At 44.6% G+C, this 22242-nt stretch overlaps 1 protein-coding gene across 9 annotated transcripts in view; it reads right to left on the reverse strand.

The window, feature by feature from the left end:
• Positions 1-22242, reverse strand: part of R3HDM1 (R3H domain containing 1) — a 459574-nt gene that overhangs the window by 134323 nt on the left and 303009 nt on the right. For all 9 annotated transcript variants that reach the window (XM_086957295.1, XM_086957292.1, XM_086957298.1 and 6 more), the window contains one exon: positions 18274-18428. In XM_086957295.1, the coding sequence (XP_086813421.1) occupies positions 18274-18428 (155 nt within the window). The remainder of the gene's footprint in view (positions 1-18273; positions 18429-22242) is intronic.

Below are 22242 nucleotides of genomic sequence, written 5' to 3' on the forward strand. Positions count from 1 at the left end.
ATTTTTTTTCTTTTTATCTAAATATTTTGATGTTAGCGCCTTTCCTGGTTTTGAAAAGAAGTTTATTAATTAACATTACTAAAAGAACCTCTGCATGACAGTTTTCGTGAGTAAAAGACAATTAATTTTCCTTCATTCGTTCCCTATTAACGGTTGTGAGAAGCATTGATAGAACGTGAAGTGCGAGAAACTTAACAAGCCTACTCTGAGGAATAATTACGAGACTGTTGCAGTATATGTCAGATTGTTCTGAGAATAATGTGCATCTACTAACTTCAAGGCTGAGGCATCGGAAGGAGTCGAAGTGCTGAATAAGATCAAATAAGCAATTTAAATACTGAGAATTTTACATACAGCACAAACAGAAATATATGTACGTTTCAGAACTTTTCGATTTTGATAAAAATTTGACTCTTTCCTCGAATCTCATGTGTACTTAATCAACAGTATCTGCACTTTTTACGGTTATTTTCTCTACATCATCTGAACGTGGTGAGCGTTCCTTCATAGGGATTCACACCGGTCATCACATTTGAAGCTTGTCTGTAACTTAATATCGAATTACTTGGCTTTGAGGCGTGTGATTGGAAGCAGAGTTCATATCAAGAAGTAAAAGACATCCCCCTTAAGCTTGATGTTTGATGCACTGTTGAAAGAAGTTCGAATTGGTTTCCTGCAAGAATAGTGCGTGTGGATGGAACCAGTATTTACAAAATATTGAGATTTATTAAAAAAAATCCTGTGCTTTAAGTGAGACTTGACGTGTTACTATTTGGGAATTAACAACGCACTGTAACGGTACCTGTTCAACCGTCAGCTGTGCATCATTCAAGCGTGATGGGCGTTTTTTGAGCGAGAGACACCTCCTTACAAGAAGCTTCGTGTTCCTTTAGTGACGTCTTTCTTCTGCGAACACTGGAGAGTTTGGCTCATTGACCCTGCACTCTACGTCCTCGCGCACTACAACGCTATACGTCATCACGTGACGGGGGTCACGCTTCGTGCCGCCATTTTGATTTTTTTTTCTAGGTTTATTCATCAATTTCTTCGGTGACGTGCTCACCTGGAAAAGACTTGTCAATTTCATTGCGCCAGCAATTCTTCACTTTCAGCTTTCATCGTCAATCACCGGACTGGTTATTGCAACTTGGGTGATGTGCACGACAACAGTGATGTGCACACTTTAAAATGGAAAGGGGCGACCACTCGGTCCCCCCGAACGTATGGTGGAGTACCCCGATCCCCCCGGGAAGCCATTTTGGGCGGGAGGCGCGTCTCGGCTGGTATGCCCGAAGCGGCGTAGCCGGGGCGCGCTTTTTCCCGCCCAAGAGTGGGTTGTCCTAGACACTGAAGCCGTCAGCCACGCCCCTGGAGGCGGGAGGAGGCGGGTTTACGCCCGCTCAAAGAAGAATAAAAGGAGCAACAATTCAAGGAAGCATCCTCTTGTTCCTGTGCTCAGAAGCTGCACCTCCTCGCTGCACGTGAGCTCGAGACGGAACGAAGAGCCAATTTTGAAATTTGTAATTACTCTCTTTTCTCTTCCAGCACTGCAAATCGCGTCAGGACCCTTCACCTACGTGGGGAAAATGCCGGGCAAGAGAGTCGCAAAGAAGGTCAGCACCGACCAGATGCTCCGGATGTTGGTGAAAGACATGGCAGAGATGAAGAGAAAAATGGCGGCCAGGGACGGTGCGGGAAGGCCGAAAAGATCCAACCCGGCGGAGGCCCCGGCCGGAAAGAGGAAGAGGGCCAGGAATGGGTCAAATGAGGACGAGGTCCCAGTTCCGGAGGCTCCCCCGGCGAGCCCTCCTAGACCAGCGGAGATTCCCGCGCCGGCTCCTGCCGAGGGCCAGCGGATCCCGGTTGTGGTTACCCCTGTGAACGAGGGGGACATGCCCCCGGAGTTGGCCGCCCAGCTGGCGGCATGGTTGGGTAAGAGCAGCGGGGGTCCTGTGGCTCCGGGGGACACGGCCGAGGAGGCCAAGCAATTAATGAGGCAGTTGCGGCAGTCACGGGAGGCCGCGAAACCACCTTGTCCGTTTGTTTCCCCGCAGGCTCCAGTAGAGCAACCCGCAGCTGGCACGAGTTCGGCAGCAACGGCGGTTACAGCTTCTAGCTCAGGTAAGCAGCTAATGCCGATTGCGGGGAAGGGGTCAGTACCCTCGAGAAGGGAGAAATTGGCTCAGCATATCCCGATGGAAATCAAAGAACGGATATGGGCTGAGAAATATGTAATCATGTTCTCCTTGCTAACTGATCATTACGAGATTGAGCATGTGAAAGTCCAGAAAGAACTTATGCATCCGAGTGTTTGGCGCGCAAAAATGGCCGCCTTTAGAGTTGATGAGACGATAGGTAATTGGGGTAGAGCATTTGGCATATTCACTTCGATTATGGGGGAACGGAGACCTGACTTGTTGACCGAGTTACCTGTGTACCAGTCACGTATTATGGAATATTCTCAGACATACGCGGGCAATGAGTGGTTTTGCTATGATAATATTTTTCGTAAGGCTAAAGAGTTCGACACGTGCCTGACGTGGGATTGTTACGACTCCATTTCTTGGCAAAAAATGGAGAACTCAGGAATGTTAAAGGCGCCATTGTTGGGGGGGGGGGGGGGGGGGGGGGGGGGGGGCGGGGGTGAGTTTTCCCGCCAACCATCCGGGACGCCCTTTCGGGCAGGGGCAAGTAATGAGCATCACCCAAGGCCAAACGGCAATACAGGTAAAAAGGGGGTATGCTGGAACTTTAACAGGGGAAAGTGTATGAGGCCCCAGGGGTCATGCAAGTTTAGGCATGACTGTGGGGGGTGTGGACAGTCCTCGCATCCCAAGACCATGTGCAGAGCCAAAACGGGTGATAACGGAAGTAGGGGAAGCGCCAAACAGGTCTGACATAGTCCGAGGGGCGGCTTTACCTACACCAGTTGATACCATGGCAATGATTCCTTGGCTCAGTGAATACCCTGATCATGTCTCCGCTGGGGTGTTGCAAGACGGTTTTTCCTATGGTTTCCGCATCCCGGTGGGGAATTTTCAGGGTAAAGCACAGTGTAGGAACCAACTATCGGTCCTACATAATACGGCAGTGGTGCAAGCGAAGATTGGGAAAGAGGTAGCCCGGGGTCGGGTTGCGGGACCATTCAACATGCCACCAGTTCCTAATTTTGTTTGTTCACCCTTGGGAGTGGTCCCCAAGAAGGACCCGGGTGAGTTTAGACTGATACATAATTTGTCAGCCCCGAGAGATTTGTCAGTTAATGATGCGATAGACCCAGAGCTTTGTTCGGTGCGGTACGCATCCTTCGATGATGCAGTCGCCATGTTGAAGCGCCTGGGGCCCGGAGCGCTGATGGCTAAATCTGACATCGAGTCCGCGTTCCGGTTGCTCCCGGTACACCCGGACGATCAGCGTCTCCTGGGCTTCATGTTTCAGGGGCGCTATTACATGGATAAATGTATGCCAATGGGCTGTTCCATATCTTGTGCTTATTTTGAAAAATTCAGTTGTTTCCTGCAGTGGGCATTCACAAGAATGACGGGTTTTCAGCATGTTATGCATTATCTAGACGATTTTCTGTTTCTGGGGGCTGCCGGGGACACAGAATGTGCACAGGCTTTAAAAGAATTTTGTGATCTGATGAGACAGTTTGGTGTGCCATTGGCGCCAGGCAAAACTGTGGGGCCATCAACTTCGCTCGAGTTTCTTGGAATAGAGCTCGATTCCGAAGAAGGTTGTTTCCGGTTGCCAGACGAAAAGGTGCGGAAATTCAGGGCTTCGCTTGAGGCATGCATTAGAGAAACTAAGGTGAACTTGCATCAATTACAGCAGACTGTGGGTCAGTTGAATTTTGCCCTTAGGATAATGCCAATGGCCCGCCCCTTTTCCCGCTCGAATGCACAAGCCATGGTCGGTCTTAAAGAGGGGCACCACCGCACGAGGCTCTCGGCTGAGATTCGCCAGGACATGCGCATTTGGTTGGCATTCCTGGCGGATTTCAATGGTCGGGTTGTCTGGACCAAGCCGGCGGTGTCCTCCGAAGAGTTGGGGCTGTGGACAGATTCGGCGGGGAGTATAGGCTTTGGCGCCATATTTGGCAATCACTGGTCGGCGCAAACATGGCCGTCATGGTGGCATGAGTGTGGACTTACAAGTAACATTGCTTTTCTCGAACTGTTCCCTATTCTGGTGGCTTTGAAAACATGGCCTGAGGGGTTTAGGGATCACTCTGTGGTGTTCTGGTCTGATAACATGACCGTGGTTGAGTGTATCAATAGTCAGGCAGCACGATGTAAATGGATTCTGAGGTTGCTCAAAGAAATTGTTTCACTATGTATGCAATTGAACGTGCTCTTTAGAGCGAGGCATGTGCCATGGGTGCTGAATCAGGCTGCTGATGCGCTTTCTCGTTTCCGTATGCAGGCTTTCTGGGGTTTTCTGCCCACAGCGGACCCGGTGGCGGCACCGTTCCCCGAAGCTCTCTGGTCTCTCGGTGCCCCGAACTACAAAACCTCGTGGGAGAGAGTTTAGCACCCAGGACAAGGAAGGCATATGAAGGGGCGTTCCGTACCTATTGGTCCTTTTTGGGTTCTGCTAGGAGGGAGCTTTGGGGCCAGGAGGAATTTGTCATAGAGTTTTTACTGTCATTACGTAGGGCAGGCAAATCGGTGGCTACGGCCCAGAGGCATCGGGCCGCCATTTCCTTCATGGCGCGGGCCCATGGTATCCAGGATCCTACAGCGTCTTTCGTAGTACAGAAAGCGCTGCGTGGGTGGCAACGCCTTGAGGGTCGCAGAGTAGATGAAAGGCACCCGATAGGTCTGGATAGGTTGGCCCTGTTACTGTCCGTACTCCCTGCAACGTGTTCATCCCAGTCGGAAACAGTGTTATTCCGGGCCGCTTTTGCATTAGCATTCCATGGGGCTATGCGGGTAAGCGAACTGGTGGCAAGAAACAAGCAGGATACGGGGGGTGGTTTGTGCCGAGAGCACATTCAAGTAAAAGGGGAGACGATGATGGTCTCGTTTGTCAGGTCCAAGACCGATCAGGGGGCGATCGGGGACAGTGTAGTAGTCCAGCGGATTCCCGGATCTCCCATGTGCCCGGTGGCATGCGTTGAGGAGTATTTGGCGCAGAGGGCGGCATCATGGGGGGGGACATTGCTGAGGCACGCAGATGCCACCCCACTGACAAGGTTTCAGTTCCAGCGGGTGTTTGCAATGGCAATTTCGGCCGCGGGTTTGAACCCGGGCGAGTTTGGGACTCATTCCTTCCGGATAGGGGCTGCTACAGAGGCTACAGCCAGGGGTCTGAGTGTGGAAAAAGTGAAACAGTTGGGGCGTTGGTCCTCGAATTGTTACAAAAGGTATGTGCGGTTGCACATGTTGTGAAGCTGATATTATGTACTCACGCTTCTTGTTTTTTTTTGGTTACAGTTTCGCAAACCTACGAGGCGGGGCGGACTGTGCAGTCGACCCGACACCTGGGAACCAGCGGTCAGAGATCACCGGCTGAGGAAAGAGTGGTGTGGGTCGTGGGCCACTCATACGTGAGGCGTGCCGCGGACGTATTCAAAGCAGGTGACATGATTCACACGGCTGGGGAATACGGGTACAGGGTGACCTTCTACGGAAGGGGCGGGCTCTGTATTGACCAGTTTCAGCATTTTCTCGAGGGTTTGTTAGGGCGGACAAGGTCACCGCCATCTATACTCATAGTACATCTTGGGGGCAATGATTTGGTGACCACTGGTAGACGACTGCTTCTCGAGGCGATACTATCCACAGTAAGTTGGTTGGCGAGAAGAGTTCCAGGGTGCACGATTGCATGGTCCCATATGATTCCACGGAAAGTGTGGCGGGGGGCTAATTCAGTGTCTGCATTAAATCATTCTGTGAAAAAGGTGAATAACAAGCTGGGTAGACTGTTCCGTACCAGTACATTGCATTCGATTCCTCATGGTTGTATCAGGGGGGACAATATGTATCTAGAAGATGGGGTTCATTTGTCCCAGGTGGGGAATTCCTTACTCATAGGAGACCTTGTAGCCTGGTTAAGGAGTTTACAGCATGACCTTTAGGTAGGAGTTTTGTGGGGGTCCGGATAGCCGGTCAACTATCCGGCCTGTGGCGGTAAGGTCATGATCGGTGAGCAGTCATTGGAAGATCCCTAGGGGGGGGCGTCACCCATTACGGATGGGAGCGCCCGGGGGGAGGTGGCCATTGGCCCCTCAACGGGGAGGCGGTCCCTTCTAAAGGACGGGACGCCTAAAGGAAAGGGAAGGCGGTCAAGGCCCCTCCCTGGATAGGAGGGGCTACGGGCCCCTCCTGGGAATTTCCCGGGGCCAGGACATCTGCGACGGCAGATGTGGTAAGTTGTGTGCGGTGGGGAGGGGGGTCTACGCTACCTTCTAGACACCTCACACGAGTCCTCGGACGACCACGTAAATGGCGTCGAGTTAACAGGGGCCCCCGTCAAGACAAGGGAAATTGGTATGGCACATGAGGTGCAGACCTCTGTGCGGCCGCCCCTCACAAGTGAGGGGGGAGTTCTGGTTTAGGGATCTGACACCGGTTACGACCTTGCCGTTGGCCCTTAACGTTAGGATGTACAATTTCAATTTGAAATGCATTTTGTAAGGATGTTAGTATCGGCTAGGAGAACCTTTGTATTAGGTATGTGTTAAGGTTAGCCAAACATCGTAATGTGGATATGAAATTGTACATGATATGAAACTGTTATTTTAATGTTTTGATTTTGTTTCATATTTTAATAAATACGGCCGGGAGGGTAACTCCCTCCCGCCTTCCAAAAGCTCAGAACTGTTTCCGGTTTCCCAATTCTTGGGGAGTGTGTTGAGAGGGGGTGGCGGGTATCTCAGCCATATGGAAAGGGGCGACCACTCGGTCCCCCCGAACGTATGGTGGAGTACCCCGATCCCCCCCGGGAAGCCATTTTGGGCGGGAGGCGCGTCTCGGCTGGTATGCCTGAAGCGGCGTAGCCGGGGCGCGCTTTTTCCCGCCCAAGAGTGGGTTGTCCTAGACACTGAAGCCGTCAGCCACGCCCCTGGAGGCGGGAGGAGGCGGGTTTACGCCCGCCCAAAGAAGAATAAAAGGAGCAACAATTCAAGGAAGCATCCTCTTGTTCCTGTGCTCAGAAGCTGCACCTCCTCGCTGCACGTGAGCTCGAGACGGAACGAAGAGCCAATTTTGAACCCACCCACCATCCCCTGAAGACAGCAAGTTGTTGTGGTATAAAGTCATTTTACGTAGTTGTTGTTTTCTTGCAGGTTGTTTCTGAATAAAGTTGGTGATTTGGTTGCAATAAAGTGGATAATTCTTTGCAGTATGCTTTATTAAAGACTTGCATCAGAGTGATTAGTAATGTTTTAGAGGGTTGATACCTGAGCTGTTTACAGTAAGAATGTTTTTTCTCTTTAGTAATTAATCTTGTCGTATTTATTTGGTCGGGCGGTAAGGTCATGATCGGTGAGCAGTCATTGGAAGATCCCTAGGGGGGGGGGCGTCACCCATTACGGATGGGAGCGCCCGGGGGGAGGTGGCCATTGGCCCCTCAACGGGGAGGCGGTCCCTTCTAAAGGACGGGACGCCTAAAGGAAAGGGAAGGCGGTCAAGGCCCCTCCCTGGATAGGAGGGGCTACGGGCCCCTCCTGGGAATTTCCCGGGGCCAGGACATCTGCGACGGCAGATGTGGTAAGTTGTGTGCGGTGGGGAGGGGGGTCTACGCTACCTTCTAGACACCTCACACGAGTCCTCGGACGACCACGTAAATGGCGTCGAGTTAACAGGGGCCCCCGTCAAGACAAGGGAAATTGGTATGGCACATGAGGTGCAGACCTCTGTGCGGCCGCCCCTCACAAGTGAGGGGGGAGTTCTGGTTTAGGGATCTGACACCGGTTACGACCTTGCCGTTGGCCCTTAACGTTAGGATGTACAATTTCAATTTGAAATGCATTTTGTAAGGATGTTAGTATCGGCTAGGAGAACCTTTGTATTAGGTATGTGTTAAGGTTAGCCAAACATCGTAATGTGGATATGAAATTGTACATGATATGAAACTGTTATTTTAATGTTTTGATTTTGTTTCATATTTTAATAAATACGGCCGGGAGCGTAACTCCCTCCCGCCTTCCAAAAGCTCAGAACTGTTTCCGGTTTCCCAATTCTTGGGGAGTGTGTTGAGAGGGGGTGGCGGGTATCTCAGCCATATGGAAAGGGGCGACCACTCGGTCCCCCCGAACGTATGGTGGAGTACCCCGATCCCCCCGGGAAGCCATTTTGGGCGGGAGGCGCGTCTCGGCTGGTATGCCCGAAGCGGCGTAGCCGGGGCGCGCTTTTTCCCGCCCAAGAGTGGGTTGTCCTAGACACTGAAGCCGTCAGCCACGCCCCTGGAGGCGGGAGGAGGCGGGTTTACGCCCGCCCAAAGAAGAATAAAAGGAGCAACAATTCAAGGAAGCATCCTCTTGTTCCTGTGCTCAGAAGCTGCACCTCCTCGCTGCACGTGAGCTCGAGACGGAACGAAGAGCCAATTTTGAACCCACCCACCATCCCCTGAAGACAGCAAGTTGTTGTGGTATAAAGTCATTTTACGTAGTTGTTGTTTTCTTGCAGGTTGTTTCTGAATAAAGTTGGTGATTTGGTTGCAATAAAGTGGATAATTCTTTGCAGTATGCTTTATTAAAGACTTGCATCAGAGTGATTAGTAATGTTTTAGAGGGTTGATACCTGAGCTGTTTACAGTAAGAATGTTTTTTCTCTTTAGTAATTAATCTTGTCGTATTTATTTGGTCGGGCGGTAAGGTCATGATCGGTGAGCAGTCATTGGAAGATCCCTAGGGGGGGGGCGTCACCCATTACGGATGGGAGCGCCCGGGGGGAGGTGGCCATTGGCCCCTCAACGGGGAGGCGGTCCCTTCTAAAGGACGGGACGCCTAAAGGAAAGGGAAGGCGGTCAAGGCCCCTCCCTGGATAGGAGGGGCTACGGGCCCCTCCTGGGAATTTCCCGGGGCCAGGACATCTGCGACAGCAGATGTGGTAAGTTGTGTGCGGTGGGGAGGGGGGTCTACGCTACCTTCTAGACACCTCACACGAGTCCTCGGACGACCACGTAAATGGCGTCGAGTTAACAGGGGCCCCCGTCAAGACAAGGGAAATTGGTATGGCACATGAGGTGCAGACCTCTGTGCGGCCGCCCCTCACAAGTGAGGGGGGAGTTCTGGTTTAGGGATCTGACACCGGTTACGACCTTGCCGTTGGCCCTTAACGTTAGGATGTACAATTTCAATTTGAAATGCATTTTGTAAGGATGTTAGTATCGGCTAGGAGAACCTTTGTATTAGGTATGTGTTAAGGTTAGCCAAACATCGTAATGTGGATATGAAATTGTACATGATATGAAACTGTTATTTTAATGTTTTGATTTTGTTTCATATTTTAATAAATACGGCCGGGAGGGTAACTCCCTCCCGCCTTCCAAAAGCTCAGAACTGTTTCCGGTTTCCCAATTCTTGGGGAGTGTGTTGAGAGGGGGTGGCGGGTATCTCAGCCATATTACAGGTTGTTTTATTTTGAATAACCGTTTTAATGGTGCTTTAAGTGCTAAAACGTTAACAAACAAAGTGGTTGTTGATCTTGGAATTCCTCTCCATTGATTTATTTCCCTTATAAGCAGGAACATTTATACTATGCCGTGGTTACTTCATCTTGACATTTATTATCACAAGTTTGTCGGTGGTGTGCACACCATATGTAGCACATTGTGATTTTTACTTATCAAAAGATCATTGATGATGTACACACCATAATTCTATACATCTTTGACATTTGTTTGAAAGTATCAGTTGTGATAATGTTGATCCACGGTGACGTTAGACTACTTTATTGATGTTTATATCTGAATGTAATACATTAAAAGCAAAATGTTACTGTCCCGGCTTTGTGTAAGTATACCACACATTAGGAGTACATTTTTTAATAAGTACTTATTATAGTATTACAAAGAGGGTTTATTTTGACAATGTATACAATATAACCTCATTCTTAGCCTTGTTCTGCTCAACATTAGAATTATCAAGGTGATGTGCACTCTGTAACTGATTTGCATACCAATTCTTGTTTATATTGTATTGTACTCATGGTGGTTCTTTGGAATGGTGCTCACCGTTTATTTGGCACACCTATTAAGAGTTAAGATTCTAGTGCAGTTCGTTTTGCCACTGTGAACTTTGCTTGAAACACACTATTTATAGTAGAGTGTTACATCTAGGAATCACATGGTACTTTACTTATTTACTCTTTGAGTAGTTCATTTAAGATTATTATATTTTAAATAGCTAACATGGTGGTTTAGATGAGATTCTTCCATTTTGATGGATTTGACACGGTGAAGTGCACACGTTAAATTACAGGTCCTTGTTACATTTTAAATAGTTCAACACGTGGTGCGGATAAATTCATCCATTTTATACATTTTAACATGGTGATGTGCACATTTTTCAGTAGATCATTTAAGAATATTATAGTTTGAATAGTTAACATGGTAGTGCGGATGAAATGTCTCCATTTTAATGCATTTAGCACTGTGAGGTGCACACTTTAAAAGTTGGAGGTCGTTTGGCACGGTGAGGTGCACATTTTTAAAATGACGTGCACATTTTTGTGTAATCATTTATGAATATTATAGTTTGAATAGTTAACTTGGTGGTGTGGAGAAAGTGTTCTCCATCTTAAATGCATTTAGCACAGTGTGGTGCACATTTTTAAAATTAAAGGTCGTTCTTGTTTTATATAGTTTGACATTGTGTGCGATTTTAGGTTAGTACTTCCTGACAGTGGTGGGCACACCTTAAAAATTGCATATTTTCACTGGGAGTTGATGTTATGAGAGTAATGCTGTGATATTTATCAGAAATTATTTTTTGTTGTTGTATCCTATTAAAATACGCTAGATAAGATTTCTATCTGTTACAAATGTGGGTACGTTACACACCTGCACTGACTTGCCACTTTAGATAGTTGCATATCATGTGGTATCAATTCGTAAGTTAATTGACGTGGATTTTATCTTATTCACTTACTTTACTCTACATGATATGGTTCTTAGTGGAAGCGTGAAAGATTAGCAATTTAATGTTGACTCAACGATACTTATTTCATTTGTTTTTAGTCTGTTATTTTAACAACTATTGAACTGTTGACAACAGTGGTATGCATACTTAAAAAATTGTTTAACTCAGTGAGGCGGATATAATTCATTCATTTCAATGCATATTAATACAGTGATGTGCTTACTTTAAAAAATGCTGATTGTTACTATATTTTACAGTTTAACAAGGTACCTGGATTAAATTATCCATTTTGGCGCACTTTAACACAGTGTTGTGCACACCTTAAAACTTGATGTTGTTATCATTTTTTAAATAGTTTAAGACGAGTGTTGAGTGACGTTGCTTTATTTATCAAATAATTTTTGCTAGTGTCCTCTATTAATATGTCTGATAAAATTCCTATTTGTAATAGATGTGGGCACAGTGGGCATTGTGCGAATTATAGGAAATGTCCATCCTTAACCGCATCATTGCTACAGCACATTCCTGTGCTGTGCTGCAATTTTAAAAATCCCTTGTTATGTGACAAGGTCAACTCGTCATAAGCACAGCGCAGGTAACATCCATGACGAGTTGACCTTGTCACAAGCATCGAAGGGGTTAAAAGCTATATGCAAATATTGCTGTAGTTGAATCTGTTAAATATATTGAAGGATCTAATGTTGCTAACGTTGTTAACTCTGATTCCTCTTGCGATGATTATTTTGACACGGATAATTTGGTGTCAAATGTAAATCCTAGATCAAAGATGGGGCCCTGTTCTATCATTGTTATAGGGGGAGTCGAGGTTAACTTTATACTTGATTCTGGCACACCCTACTCTATTATCAATATTGAGGTTTGGAAGGAACTTTTTGCTGATACCTTAAGAAAAGAGTTGCTGCCTCCTGATATTCAACTTTTTAGCTTTACTGGGGTAAGGATTCCAATGGTTGGGTTCATAGAGATGATTTTTGAATTTCTAGATAGGAAGTGTTTCGGGAAACTATATGTTTCCTTGGGTGGCCACTCAATCTTGGGTAGGGTTTATCAAAGCAATTTGGGTATTGTTATAAATGGGAAAAAAGAGTCTAAATTATGACTTTGGACACGTATTATGAGATTGGACGTATTCATCTTACATGAGAATAATACGAATAGTCATGTGTTACATCTTATAAGGAATAGGATGTGGGAAAATTTAAATGCAAGATTTAATTGTAAAGTTTTGGTGTTGCTTCCAAACTTGTCTCCTGTTGGACCACTATTCTGAGTTGTGCGTACGTTAATGGTTTGGGTAACATACAGTCAACTAAGATGCTAATTTTCAATGTGGTGATTGAATGATATTGAAACCTTGCATAAATAAAGATGGGTAAAGACACATTGTATGCTTCCAAACACTAAGACATATTGTATGCTTCCATATACTTGTGGGAATTGTGTTCTTTCTACCTTGTTAGTGACAATGATATTGGCACCATAGCTGAATTATAAAATTGCAAAATTGCTTCTCCTCTAGTCTTATCTAAACGCCACTTGCACTTATTAATAGATGAAAATTCCTGCTCGTCTCAGGTATGGCGCAATGCAAAATTGAATGTGTATTCTAAAAATAATTTTTTGCTGTTTTGCTAATTTTTTTTTTGTGGTTGTTGATTTGAGGGGGAAGATGTGGGTCTACCATTGTGTAGTCATTACTGATTTGTTTTGAATTGTTAATGACTTTTTTTGAATTGTTAACTTATGTAGAGTGTTTTACTTTAATTTTGTTATTAAAGTAAAGAGGGGAGATGTGGTGTCTTGGTGTAGTGCATTCTACTGGTACCATTGTGATGGAAGCTGCACTGCAGCTAGACTCTAGAATGGGGGGACTGAGTCAGTTATTGAGTACAGCTTGACAGGATAAGGTGTACCTGCTTGCCTTCCAATAAACATACTTGGAAATACTATTTTGGAGCGGTCCTTATTTACACAGATCAGTGTCCCTCAAGCCTGTGCAAGCTAACGTCACGTTTTCCTCCCAAACACACAGGCGCGTTAATTAATTAATTAATTAATTAAAGGTTTATATAGCGCTAGGATCGACTCCCGGAGGAGTATCTCCGCGCTTCGACCGCTGCGAAACCCTTCCTGGCTTCCCTGAGAGATGGTCCCTTAGTGGGTATCTCCAGGGTGAGACCAGGCATCCCCGGCGGTCTGGTGGGGCCGTTAGTGAAGATGAGGCAAGCTAATGCCCAGAGTTGCCGAGTGTGATCGCTGATCAGAGTGGGCACCGAGGCGAGAGAATTATCGAGTCCGCTGACCCTGGTCCAGAAACCTGCCGCGTCGGGAATCGAACCCTGGTCCCGGGCCGTCCTCTGCTCTCGGGTCTGCCGCCTCTAACCAGTGAGCCACACTACTTCACTACTTAATCTAACCACTTTCAGGACACTACGCGCATGCGCGTAATATTGCACCATCACACCCGGAAGCATAAATAACTAAGTACTTTGAACACCCATCGTCCGCAGCTATAGCACTTACAGCAGCCGCTTGGACAAGGAAACTTATTCCGACCGCGGTGCGAGGAGATTAAGTGTCCCCGCCGTCAGTTTGATATCTGTTTTCTAAACCGATTATTTTCCCCTCCCTTTTCCCCCAGTCACCGTGTAATTCAGCTCCTTTGATTTCTAGATTCTGACCCGAGGCAAGAGTCCGGGAACCGCAAGGGTAATTATGTGCATGCCCTTCCTAAGCCCACGCTTCTACTTCCAGCTAATGGCCTGGTTTAGTCCTTGTAAGCCATATTGTTATCGATTACGATAAATTAACCAATTATGTTATCTCTAAATTTCTGTTTTTAGGACATGGACTGCACTTCCTGTCCCCCACTTCAATAATTTAAATATGAATGCTTCGCCTTTAAACATAAATCGAAGTAAGCACCACCTTCCTTTAATTTATGCTGTTAATTTGAATCCCTGATACCGAGAGGAATTCACTAATAGGATATATATTGTTCTAATCCTTCCTAGACTAAGCATCTACATGCGCTGTTCTAAGCCTTCCCATACTAAGCCCTCACTTGCGCATGGACCAGTAACTTGGATGAGAAGATCCCCCCCTCTTCCACTGAGAAGTCTGACACTCACCAATTCCCCCTTACCTGGCTAGATCTGTCAAGCCATGACCAATTAGGTTTACCCTGTTTTGCTCACCTTAGATCCTATGAGCAAGCTAATTCACAACAGACCACGAAGAAACCTAATTTCACCATTAAATCAAGACACCCATTGTCCTTTATCGCAAATCAGTAAATGCCGATTTGCACCATGGCGCTAGCGCTCCTGCATGGTTTAGCCCTTTTTCCCCCCCACCCAACTACCTATAATGAATAATGTAAATAACATACTCCAACTTATGTGCTTAATAACTGTTTTGTGAATAAGCAACGGCAAAACACTTTGGCACCGTTTTAGAAGTGACTAAGGGCACAGTGCTAATACTTGCATAAACTCTCGAAACACTTGTCTTCTAAATTAGTAAGTACAGGTACGCTGCTCTGCGCAATCGCTCTTGCATGCACTTACTTAGCCTCCCTCCAGCTGCCTGGGATTATTTTTGTAACCTACATTAACTGTTATTGACTAAGCACTGGGAGCACATTGGCACTGCATTAAACGAATTAATTGTCCAGAAGGGCACAAGTGCAAATACATGCTCAACTCTCATTTTAGTTTCAGACTGCTCACTCTGTCCTGATGATTATCTTGACTCACTAAAGATTGAAACGTCGTCGACTACCCCATTGAAAATCCCCCTATTTACACATATTGTTATGGATTTCTTTTTGTTGTCCCTGTGATATTTCGTATATTGTCACCTTCACTCAGTCATGTTACGCACCTTTTCACTCATATGAGCATCTGAACATATCTGTGTAAATACCTACTTGCAATTATATTGATTAAAAATATACATTTTGCCCTACGAAGCCTGCTCCCCAATTGATTCAATATCTAAACAAAATACTTGTAAAGATAATCTCTAACCTTGTGTTATTGGACCCATTCAGGCCACTATTGAACCATTGTTCTTCCTATATGTAGATGGGCACACTAGCCCAGTGCAGTGCAGTTCCTTTATCCCTAATGGGCTCTGCGCATTGGAATAATATACACTATAGATTTGACATAGGACGGAGGTCAGTATGTCTCTATCGAGTACATTAAACTTAATTGTGTGTGCCAGCTAACTCAGAGGTCACTAGAAACTTTCTCGAATGAACAAGAAGGGATTAGTCTCTGACAACTGCATAAACATGACAACTTTGTTTCCCTTTAGAGTCGGAATAATATCTTCAGAGTCATGGAAACAATAGTCAATCGTGCATGCTTCGTTTCTACAAAGTTGCACAGAAATAGAGAGACGGGAGTTTCAACAAAAAGGGTTTATTGAACAGTCTACTTTCTCAAGCAAGAGATATGAACTGCTACAATCTTAAGACAGAATATGAAGTATAAAGCGTACAGCGTATACAGTAATACAAAATAATACTGTAATAGCATGGTCTGTTGCTATGACATACATAAAAGTACAGACATAAATAACACAGGCTAAAATACTCAACTGGTGCTTCTGAAATACGCCTACCCCGGTGTACCTAACCTAGGTCTAGTACGAGGGAAGAAGTAGGTGCTGGTTTATCATAGGTTTTAGTTTTGCCAAGAATTGCCAAAGGTTTATCAAGGTTCTAATCTGCTCCACACCTTAGAATGAGAGAGGTTGGTATCTCTTTCCTGGGACTCTATTTCCCAACACCCCGCAAGGAGGGTCAAACACTGGAGCTTGATTCACGGCAGGAGGATGAAAGCTTCTGGTCAGTGAGTCAGCTGGGGAGTTGGCTTCCTTCGGTACTTGCTGTGGTGGGCTGCATCGTGTAAGTAGGTAGTCGAACTGCACCGAACCACACCGGGCTTTGCCATAGCAAGTGAAGGTATATTTATACCTTGAAGGGGTTTAGGAATGCCAGAATTGACGTAAGAGTCAGGCATATGAACGTCATGAATGAACCTCTAAGGAACAGATGTTCATACATAATAATGAGTTTCTTGGAGAAATCTATATTCAAGCAACGGGATGTCCCTAAGAGTCTGGTTTTCCAAGAAATCGTTGTGACTAAGATGAACGGATAGAAGTAGTCATGCCTATATTTGGATAGCATGGTCTATGCCTAAATAAGGCCTGGATTTCTACGCCTATATAAGGGCAATGTGAATTATACCTATATAAGGGCATGAATCGGCAAATTCATACGGAATCTAAATCGATACACAACACCAGCTAGAAGGCATCTTCGATCGGGGAAGCCTGTGACTCCAAAGAGCAGGGCTTGGTACCATTTACTCCTGCCCTCCGACGGCAGTTGAATGCAATGAAGAACAGGAGTCGCAGACCGATCCATCATGTTCCAACTGCTGACACCACATACAGATGTCACGTGGCCCTGAAAAAGCAATTTCTCTTGCAGCACCTGCAACAGGGTATAACTCTGAAATTTTAGGAAGAGACACTTGACCTAATCACTAACAAAGTACTGAGGAATTTCATCATAGAAAAAGTAGGGCGCTGGATCAATTTTGATAAGGCATGGAAAAACAAGAATCTAATGTATTCTAGTGTTGTCAGTTTTGCAGGGGCATGACTAAGGTTGCACTGCGCCACCCGGTTTCCAGACCAGTCTAGCACTTGTAGGTACATTAATGAGGGGAGGAACATGCAGGAAGATGTATCCATTGACACACCAGTCGATCGATGACCCAGTTCTCCTCATGGTTAGATCCAAGCAAAATGGAGTGTACAAAAAATATAGCAATCAAGAGGCTCAGGGCTCAATAATGTGGCGGCCTGAGAACTGCAAGGGCCACAGTGTGAATACTGAGAGAAGACCCCTGGAGGCTTAGATTCACAGCAGCATAGATTATATGAGGTAAACGGACACTGCCATGTCTCCCCAATGCAGCCCATCCAGTTTGGCAGAGGAGGTGTATGTAGGTTCAAGACCTCTGTAGAGGCTCGAGGGTGGCACTTAGATGAAGAACCTTTTGCTTCATCCAACTTGCAATTATAAGAAAGGACAACGGTGTATACCAATGTTTGGCTGCTGTGGAGCCCTTGTTGATCACAGTAGAAATAGCTTAAGAAGAGATCCTAAAAACAATGTCACCAAATAGACATAAGTTCTCATTGGCAACTAGGATATTTGTGGCCACATTTAAAACATTGCATTGGGTGCAAGGTCTTAAGAAGTAAATGAAAGAAGGGAAGACCCAAATCCAGATCACACGCAGAAGAGAAAATCAGCATGCATCTTTTAAGGACTATTCAGTGAGTGCTATGGTGTGCCTTGAGATCGAGACACTGAAAACCCAGACATTTGTGGCAGACCATTCAAAATCGGAGCACTTTGGTTTACCCAGCTGCTGGAAGGGGAGGATAAATCATAATGCATGGAAGTCTGCCGCTATTGGACGCAAAGGCCAAAAAGGTCCTTATGTACAATTTTTGAATCTGAGGTCCTCCAGTAAGACTCCCCATTTACATAGGAAGCTCCCAGATCACACACATCCATACAAGCGGCCGTTGAAAATAGTATCTCCAAGACTGGTGCAATCCTGACAGACTTGATGAATCTGAAACTGAAAGAGACCCATATGCAGCAACTAAAGTTGGAGACCTTTCTTTTAAAAGCCTCGACTTGGCCAGATCAGAGTTCGCAAGGAAGACAACAAAAACTTCAAAACAATTTAAAAAAGAGCTCCTCGGAAAGCAATTTGCTGCATCTCTGTGGTGTGTAACAAAAAATGTAAGTAGTTGAGGGAAAAAAAGGTCCATCTCTTCATCCAACTTCAGTTGGCCCAAAAGTTCTTAAAAGGGAAGCACTATAACAGCTAAAGACCAATTATGATGTTTAAATTCTTTATTCCCAAGTCCACTTCTGTTTTTGAGATTAGCTTTTGCTTTGCCTGTACTTTTAGAATAGCCAGTTTTGAAAATTGGGTATAGTGATTTTTGATACAAAACAATTCCAACTTCTAAACCCACACATTATAAGAATGAATTAAAACACATTTAACATGAAATAACAAATGAACATACTTGCACAATAGTAAAAATGAACTCACCTTGAATTATTTTGTTGACTAGGTGGAAGCACACTATAATAAACTGGCATTCCTGTTGAGGGTAATACGCCTTGATTGGACTGGTGGTTGGTGATTAAAACAGGCTGCTGATACGTCTGTTGAGGCATTCCTTGTGACCCTTGCTGCATGGAAACCTAATTGAGCAAAGAATAAATAATTCTATATATTGAAATCATAACATGAACCTGCCCTGGCGAGGGCAAATATAACAAAAATTAGTCCAAGACATGGGATGTCCCTACAACACCTGCAATTTTTCATGCCACTTGCGTTTTATTGGTGGGGGGCTGCTTATCCGAGCAACTTGAATCTGCACTGACATCACATGTTTTGTTTCTTATACACATTTTATTCGAAGCATAAAATGTTCTTCTGACTTATGGGGACACCACTTGAGTAATTTAAAATGTGGAAAATGCTTAGTTCATGATGCATCTGCATTAAGATATATTTGCAGGGATATATGTTGACTACATTGAATAGTGGGTATCAACAGGTGCACTGTATTATAAGGTAGTGCAGGTTCACTTTAAATAATACTAAGTGAAGGCAGCAAATTATTGCTCAACACTGAGGCAGCCCATTACATGTAATGGGGTAACCCCAACAACAATCGGAAGGTTTAGAGACACGAACGGCTTGTATCAAAAGTAAATCAAGGAATAATCGCTTCATTCTGCCTCCTGTATAAATAAGCAGTGCGGAGGTTTGAGGAAGATCAACGCTGCCTGAGTCGGCTGACCAGCAGTAATTTTGAGAAACAGACTAGGACTCCAAGTGGAGCAAGGTCCATAAGAGGCTGTCCAACATGTATACAGTCCTGATGAAGACCCGCTCTTGATGCGCTAAATCACTGCATCGCCCCCAGGGTCGAAACGTCGACGCAATCCTTCCTTATATGAACCAACTACTCAAAATCTCATAGGAATCAAGATCAAATTGTTGTGCCTAGCAGATTATTGTATATGTAGTTGTCTTCGTTAATGTGTATATGAATTTATAATTTTACTTGTGTTTTTAATTGTGTATCAAGTTTTGCACAAAGCTTATGTGTTAAATATGTTTTAAGTACATTTGTAGGGACAGCATCTGTAGTTTTTTGTATTTCAAATTCAAAATATGAAAGTGTTTGAGTAAAAATATTCGCTTTCCTTTCATTTTGTGGTCAGTGTACTTAATTGGTTTGATAAAAATACTGCTGTCTTTGTATCCTAATTAGGGACAAAGTACTAATATCACCGACAGAACCATTATTATTCAAGTTTTTTCAACACTGAGGCAGAGCAAGTGTTTAGGCAACAGCTTAACAAACATAACTGGTCACACTTGGAGGTTATTAAAAGTGATTCTTCGCTTTACCCCCTGTTCTCTGTATTCTGCCTTGGTATTCTCAGACACACCCATGAGAAATAAGCAAGAAACAAATACTAGGCAGAAGGAGAAAAGTAATGGATGGGAGACTTGACCTACAATGGTGGCTGAGGCAATGCAAGTGGGCATGATAAATAATTCACTCCACAGTGGTTAGAGAAGGGGTCTCCAACCTTTTCTGTAGTGAGAGCTACTTCTGATCAGTGAAAATCCTTGTGAGCTACTGAAGGCCAAGCAACTCACATTGTTACAAGACGCCCGTACACCCAGTTTAATTGACTTTAAGCCTATGTCCTTAGAGCCAGATACTATTTTTTGAACAAAATACTGTGACTATGGCAGGGCAGCAATGTGTGTCAGTGAGAGTGTGGTCTTTGGGGATGTATGAACGTGTGCGCATGAATAGGATATGGCCCTTATTATAAGTTCAGTCGTCCAATGGCCAGCCAAACCAGTGGTGGCGGTCTGCCTCCACATTAGGACTTGGCAGATGGACCGCCACGGGACTGCTGCACCACTGCCCCTAATATGCCATTCGTTTAACTGGGAGTAATTTTTATTGAACAAACATGCTTCATAATACAGTAAGATATAATTGGCTTAACTTAAAGTGAAGAAAGGGATATAGATTTCATAGAAAAAGTTTTCTTCACTTTAAATTTCTCCCATTTGAAAAAAATGACTAGTTTTCAGTTATAAATATAACACAGCGTCTATTGGCCACTGGAAGCAAACGGCTTTCTGCTTGTAAATGCGACACTTTGAAATAGGAGAAAATTTAAATGAAGAGTTAATCATTAAGGTTACATTTTATTTTTATATTCTCCCATTTACAAGCATTCTGAAACACGATTTTGTTCTCATGCTCCAATATTGAGTTTGCAAGGACATTAAGAGTTACATACTTCAGTACTTAGTCTCTGTACCCCAGCCTTCCCCATAAATCTCACTGAGCACTACTCTTTATCAGGCTCTGCTATCGGCAGCCTGATGACAATAATGTAAACCCAGCCTTTCTTTAACTTTAAAAGAAACATGTGATCCTGTGCTTATTCAAAAATGAACTCAAGGCTGTGAGCTCTCTGAAGGTGTTCTGAAAGCTAATGCTAGCTCACAATCGACTCGTTGGAGATACCAGGGTTAGAGTCAGTGGTGAAGAGCAGCAGTTGGGTAGGTCAAAGTGAACTACATCTGCAAGGTGGGGGAGCAGCTGACAGGGAGAGACTGGTAGGTCAATATGCTGTTGTTCACAGGATGACCCTGGTCCTATGACAGGTCAACAGAATCTGGTGATTGCAGGGACTGATGAAGGGCACTCTATTAGGGCCTGCTCGCTTCATTCAGCATTCAAATATGCTTTGTACATATACTTCATATGTAATCAATCCTTAGACCATGCCTCTGTTACTGCAGTTTGTAACAGGGACACTAGAGGACAGCTTAGAGGACCGCTTTTAAAGAATGCCGCTGTTGATTAGGCTGGGCCTAGCAGGTTTGGCCTACCTCTTGACTTAAGTTCTTCCTAAAGCATTTACGAAATAAGTGAATCAACAACTTTACACAATCATTGATGACAATGACATTCTGGATCCTCCCTAGAATTCCAATCCATCATAGTACAAAGGTTGCTTTGGGATAAGTCCTTGATCAACCAAGGACAATTACAAATCAAGGGTGACCAGATTATGTGCAACCTATTGACTGCTTTTGATACCACATGTATTGCAAGTCTTTATTACATTGGAATAAGTACGATTTTGGATTTGATACCTTGCTTTCTCATCACATTCCCTTCCATTAATTCATACATTTAACACTATCATGCAGTGCTTCATTTTTTCACCACCCCTTTGGTTCTCCGGATACAATCTTTTGCATTTCCCTTCATGGCACATGCAAAAAAAACTCAGGTTATTCTGAATTGGATTTTAATCTGCACAAGGCCGCTTCTAGAACTGCATACATGCAATTGCTGAGTGGATGAAGAAAATCTGGTAGAGATCAAAGTTCTGGTTGTGCGCGCTGCACCATGATTGGTCAAGTGGCTGGTGGCACTCTGAATCTGGTGTCTCACCCTGTCCTGTTAAGACAACTATTGTATGCAAGTTAGGATCATTATCTGGATTCGTTTTTTTACTCTCTCTGCAGAGTAATCATATCTATGACACTTTGCGTATGTACCTTACCATGCAGAGGATAGTTCTACCTTCATTGCCTTCATACTGGTTGTTTACAGTGACCTGGCAATATTAGGCTCCAAGATAGACTATTACATTTCTGTATATCTTAGGTTTACAGTTCATTTGACCAACCATCTACAACATATTCGGAATGCTGCAGTACAGCTTCTCCCAACCCTCCCAGGTCAGGCATTCATTTCTGCCCACTTGGGTATGTTAAATTGGTTACCTGTAATACAATTTGCTAATCTCATAAGCCTCTTCATTTGTCACAAGGCATTACTTGAAATTAACAAAACCATCACAGTTGGACAATGTTTCATTTCTTAATTAGGAAATGTGGTAACGCACATATGGAATTCAACCATCTTGTTTTTGCAAAATACTAAATTGTGGT

This window comes from Lissotriton vulgaris, chromosome 2_1 (assembly GCF_964263255.1).
Source record: "Lissotriton vulgaris chromosome 2_1, aLisVul1.2, whole genome shotgun sequence".
Lineage (NCBI taxonomy): Eukaryota > Metazoa > Chordata > Amphibia > Caudata > Salamandridae > Lissotriton > Lissotriton vulgaris.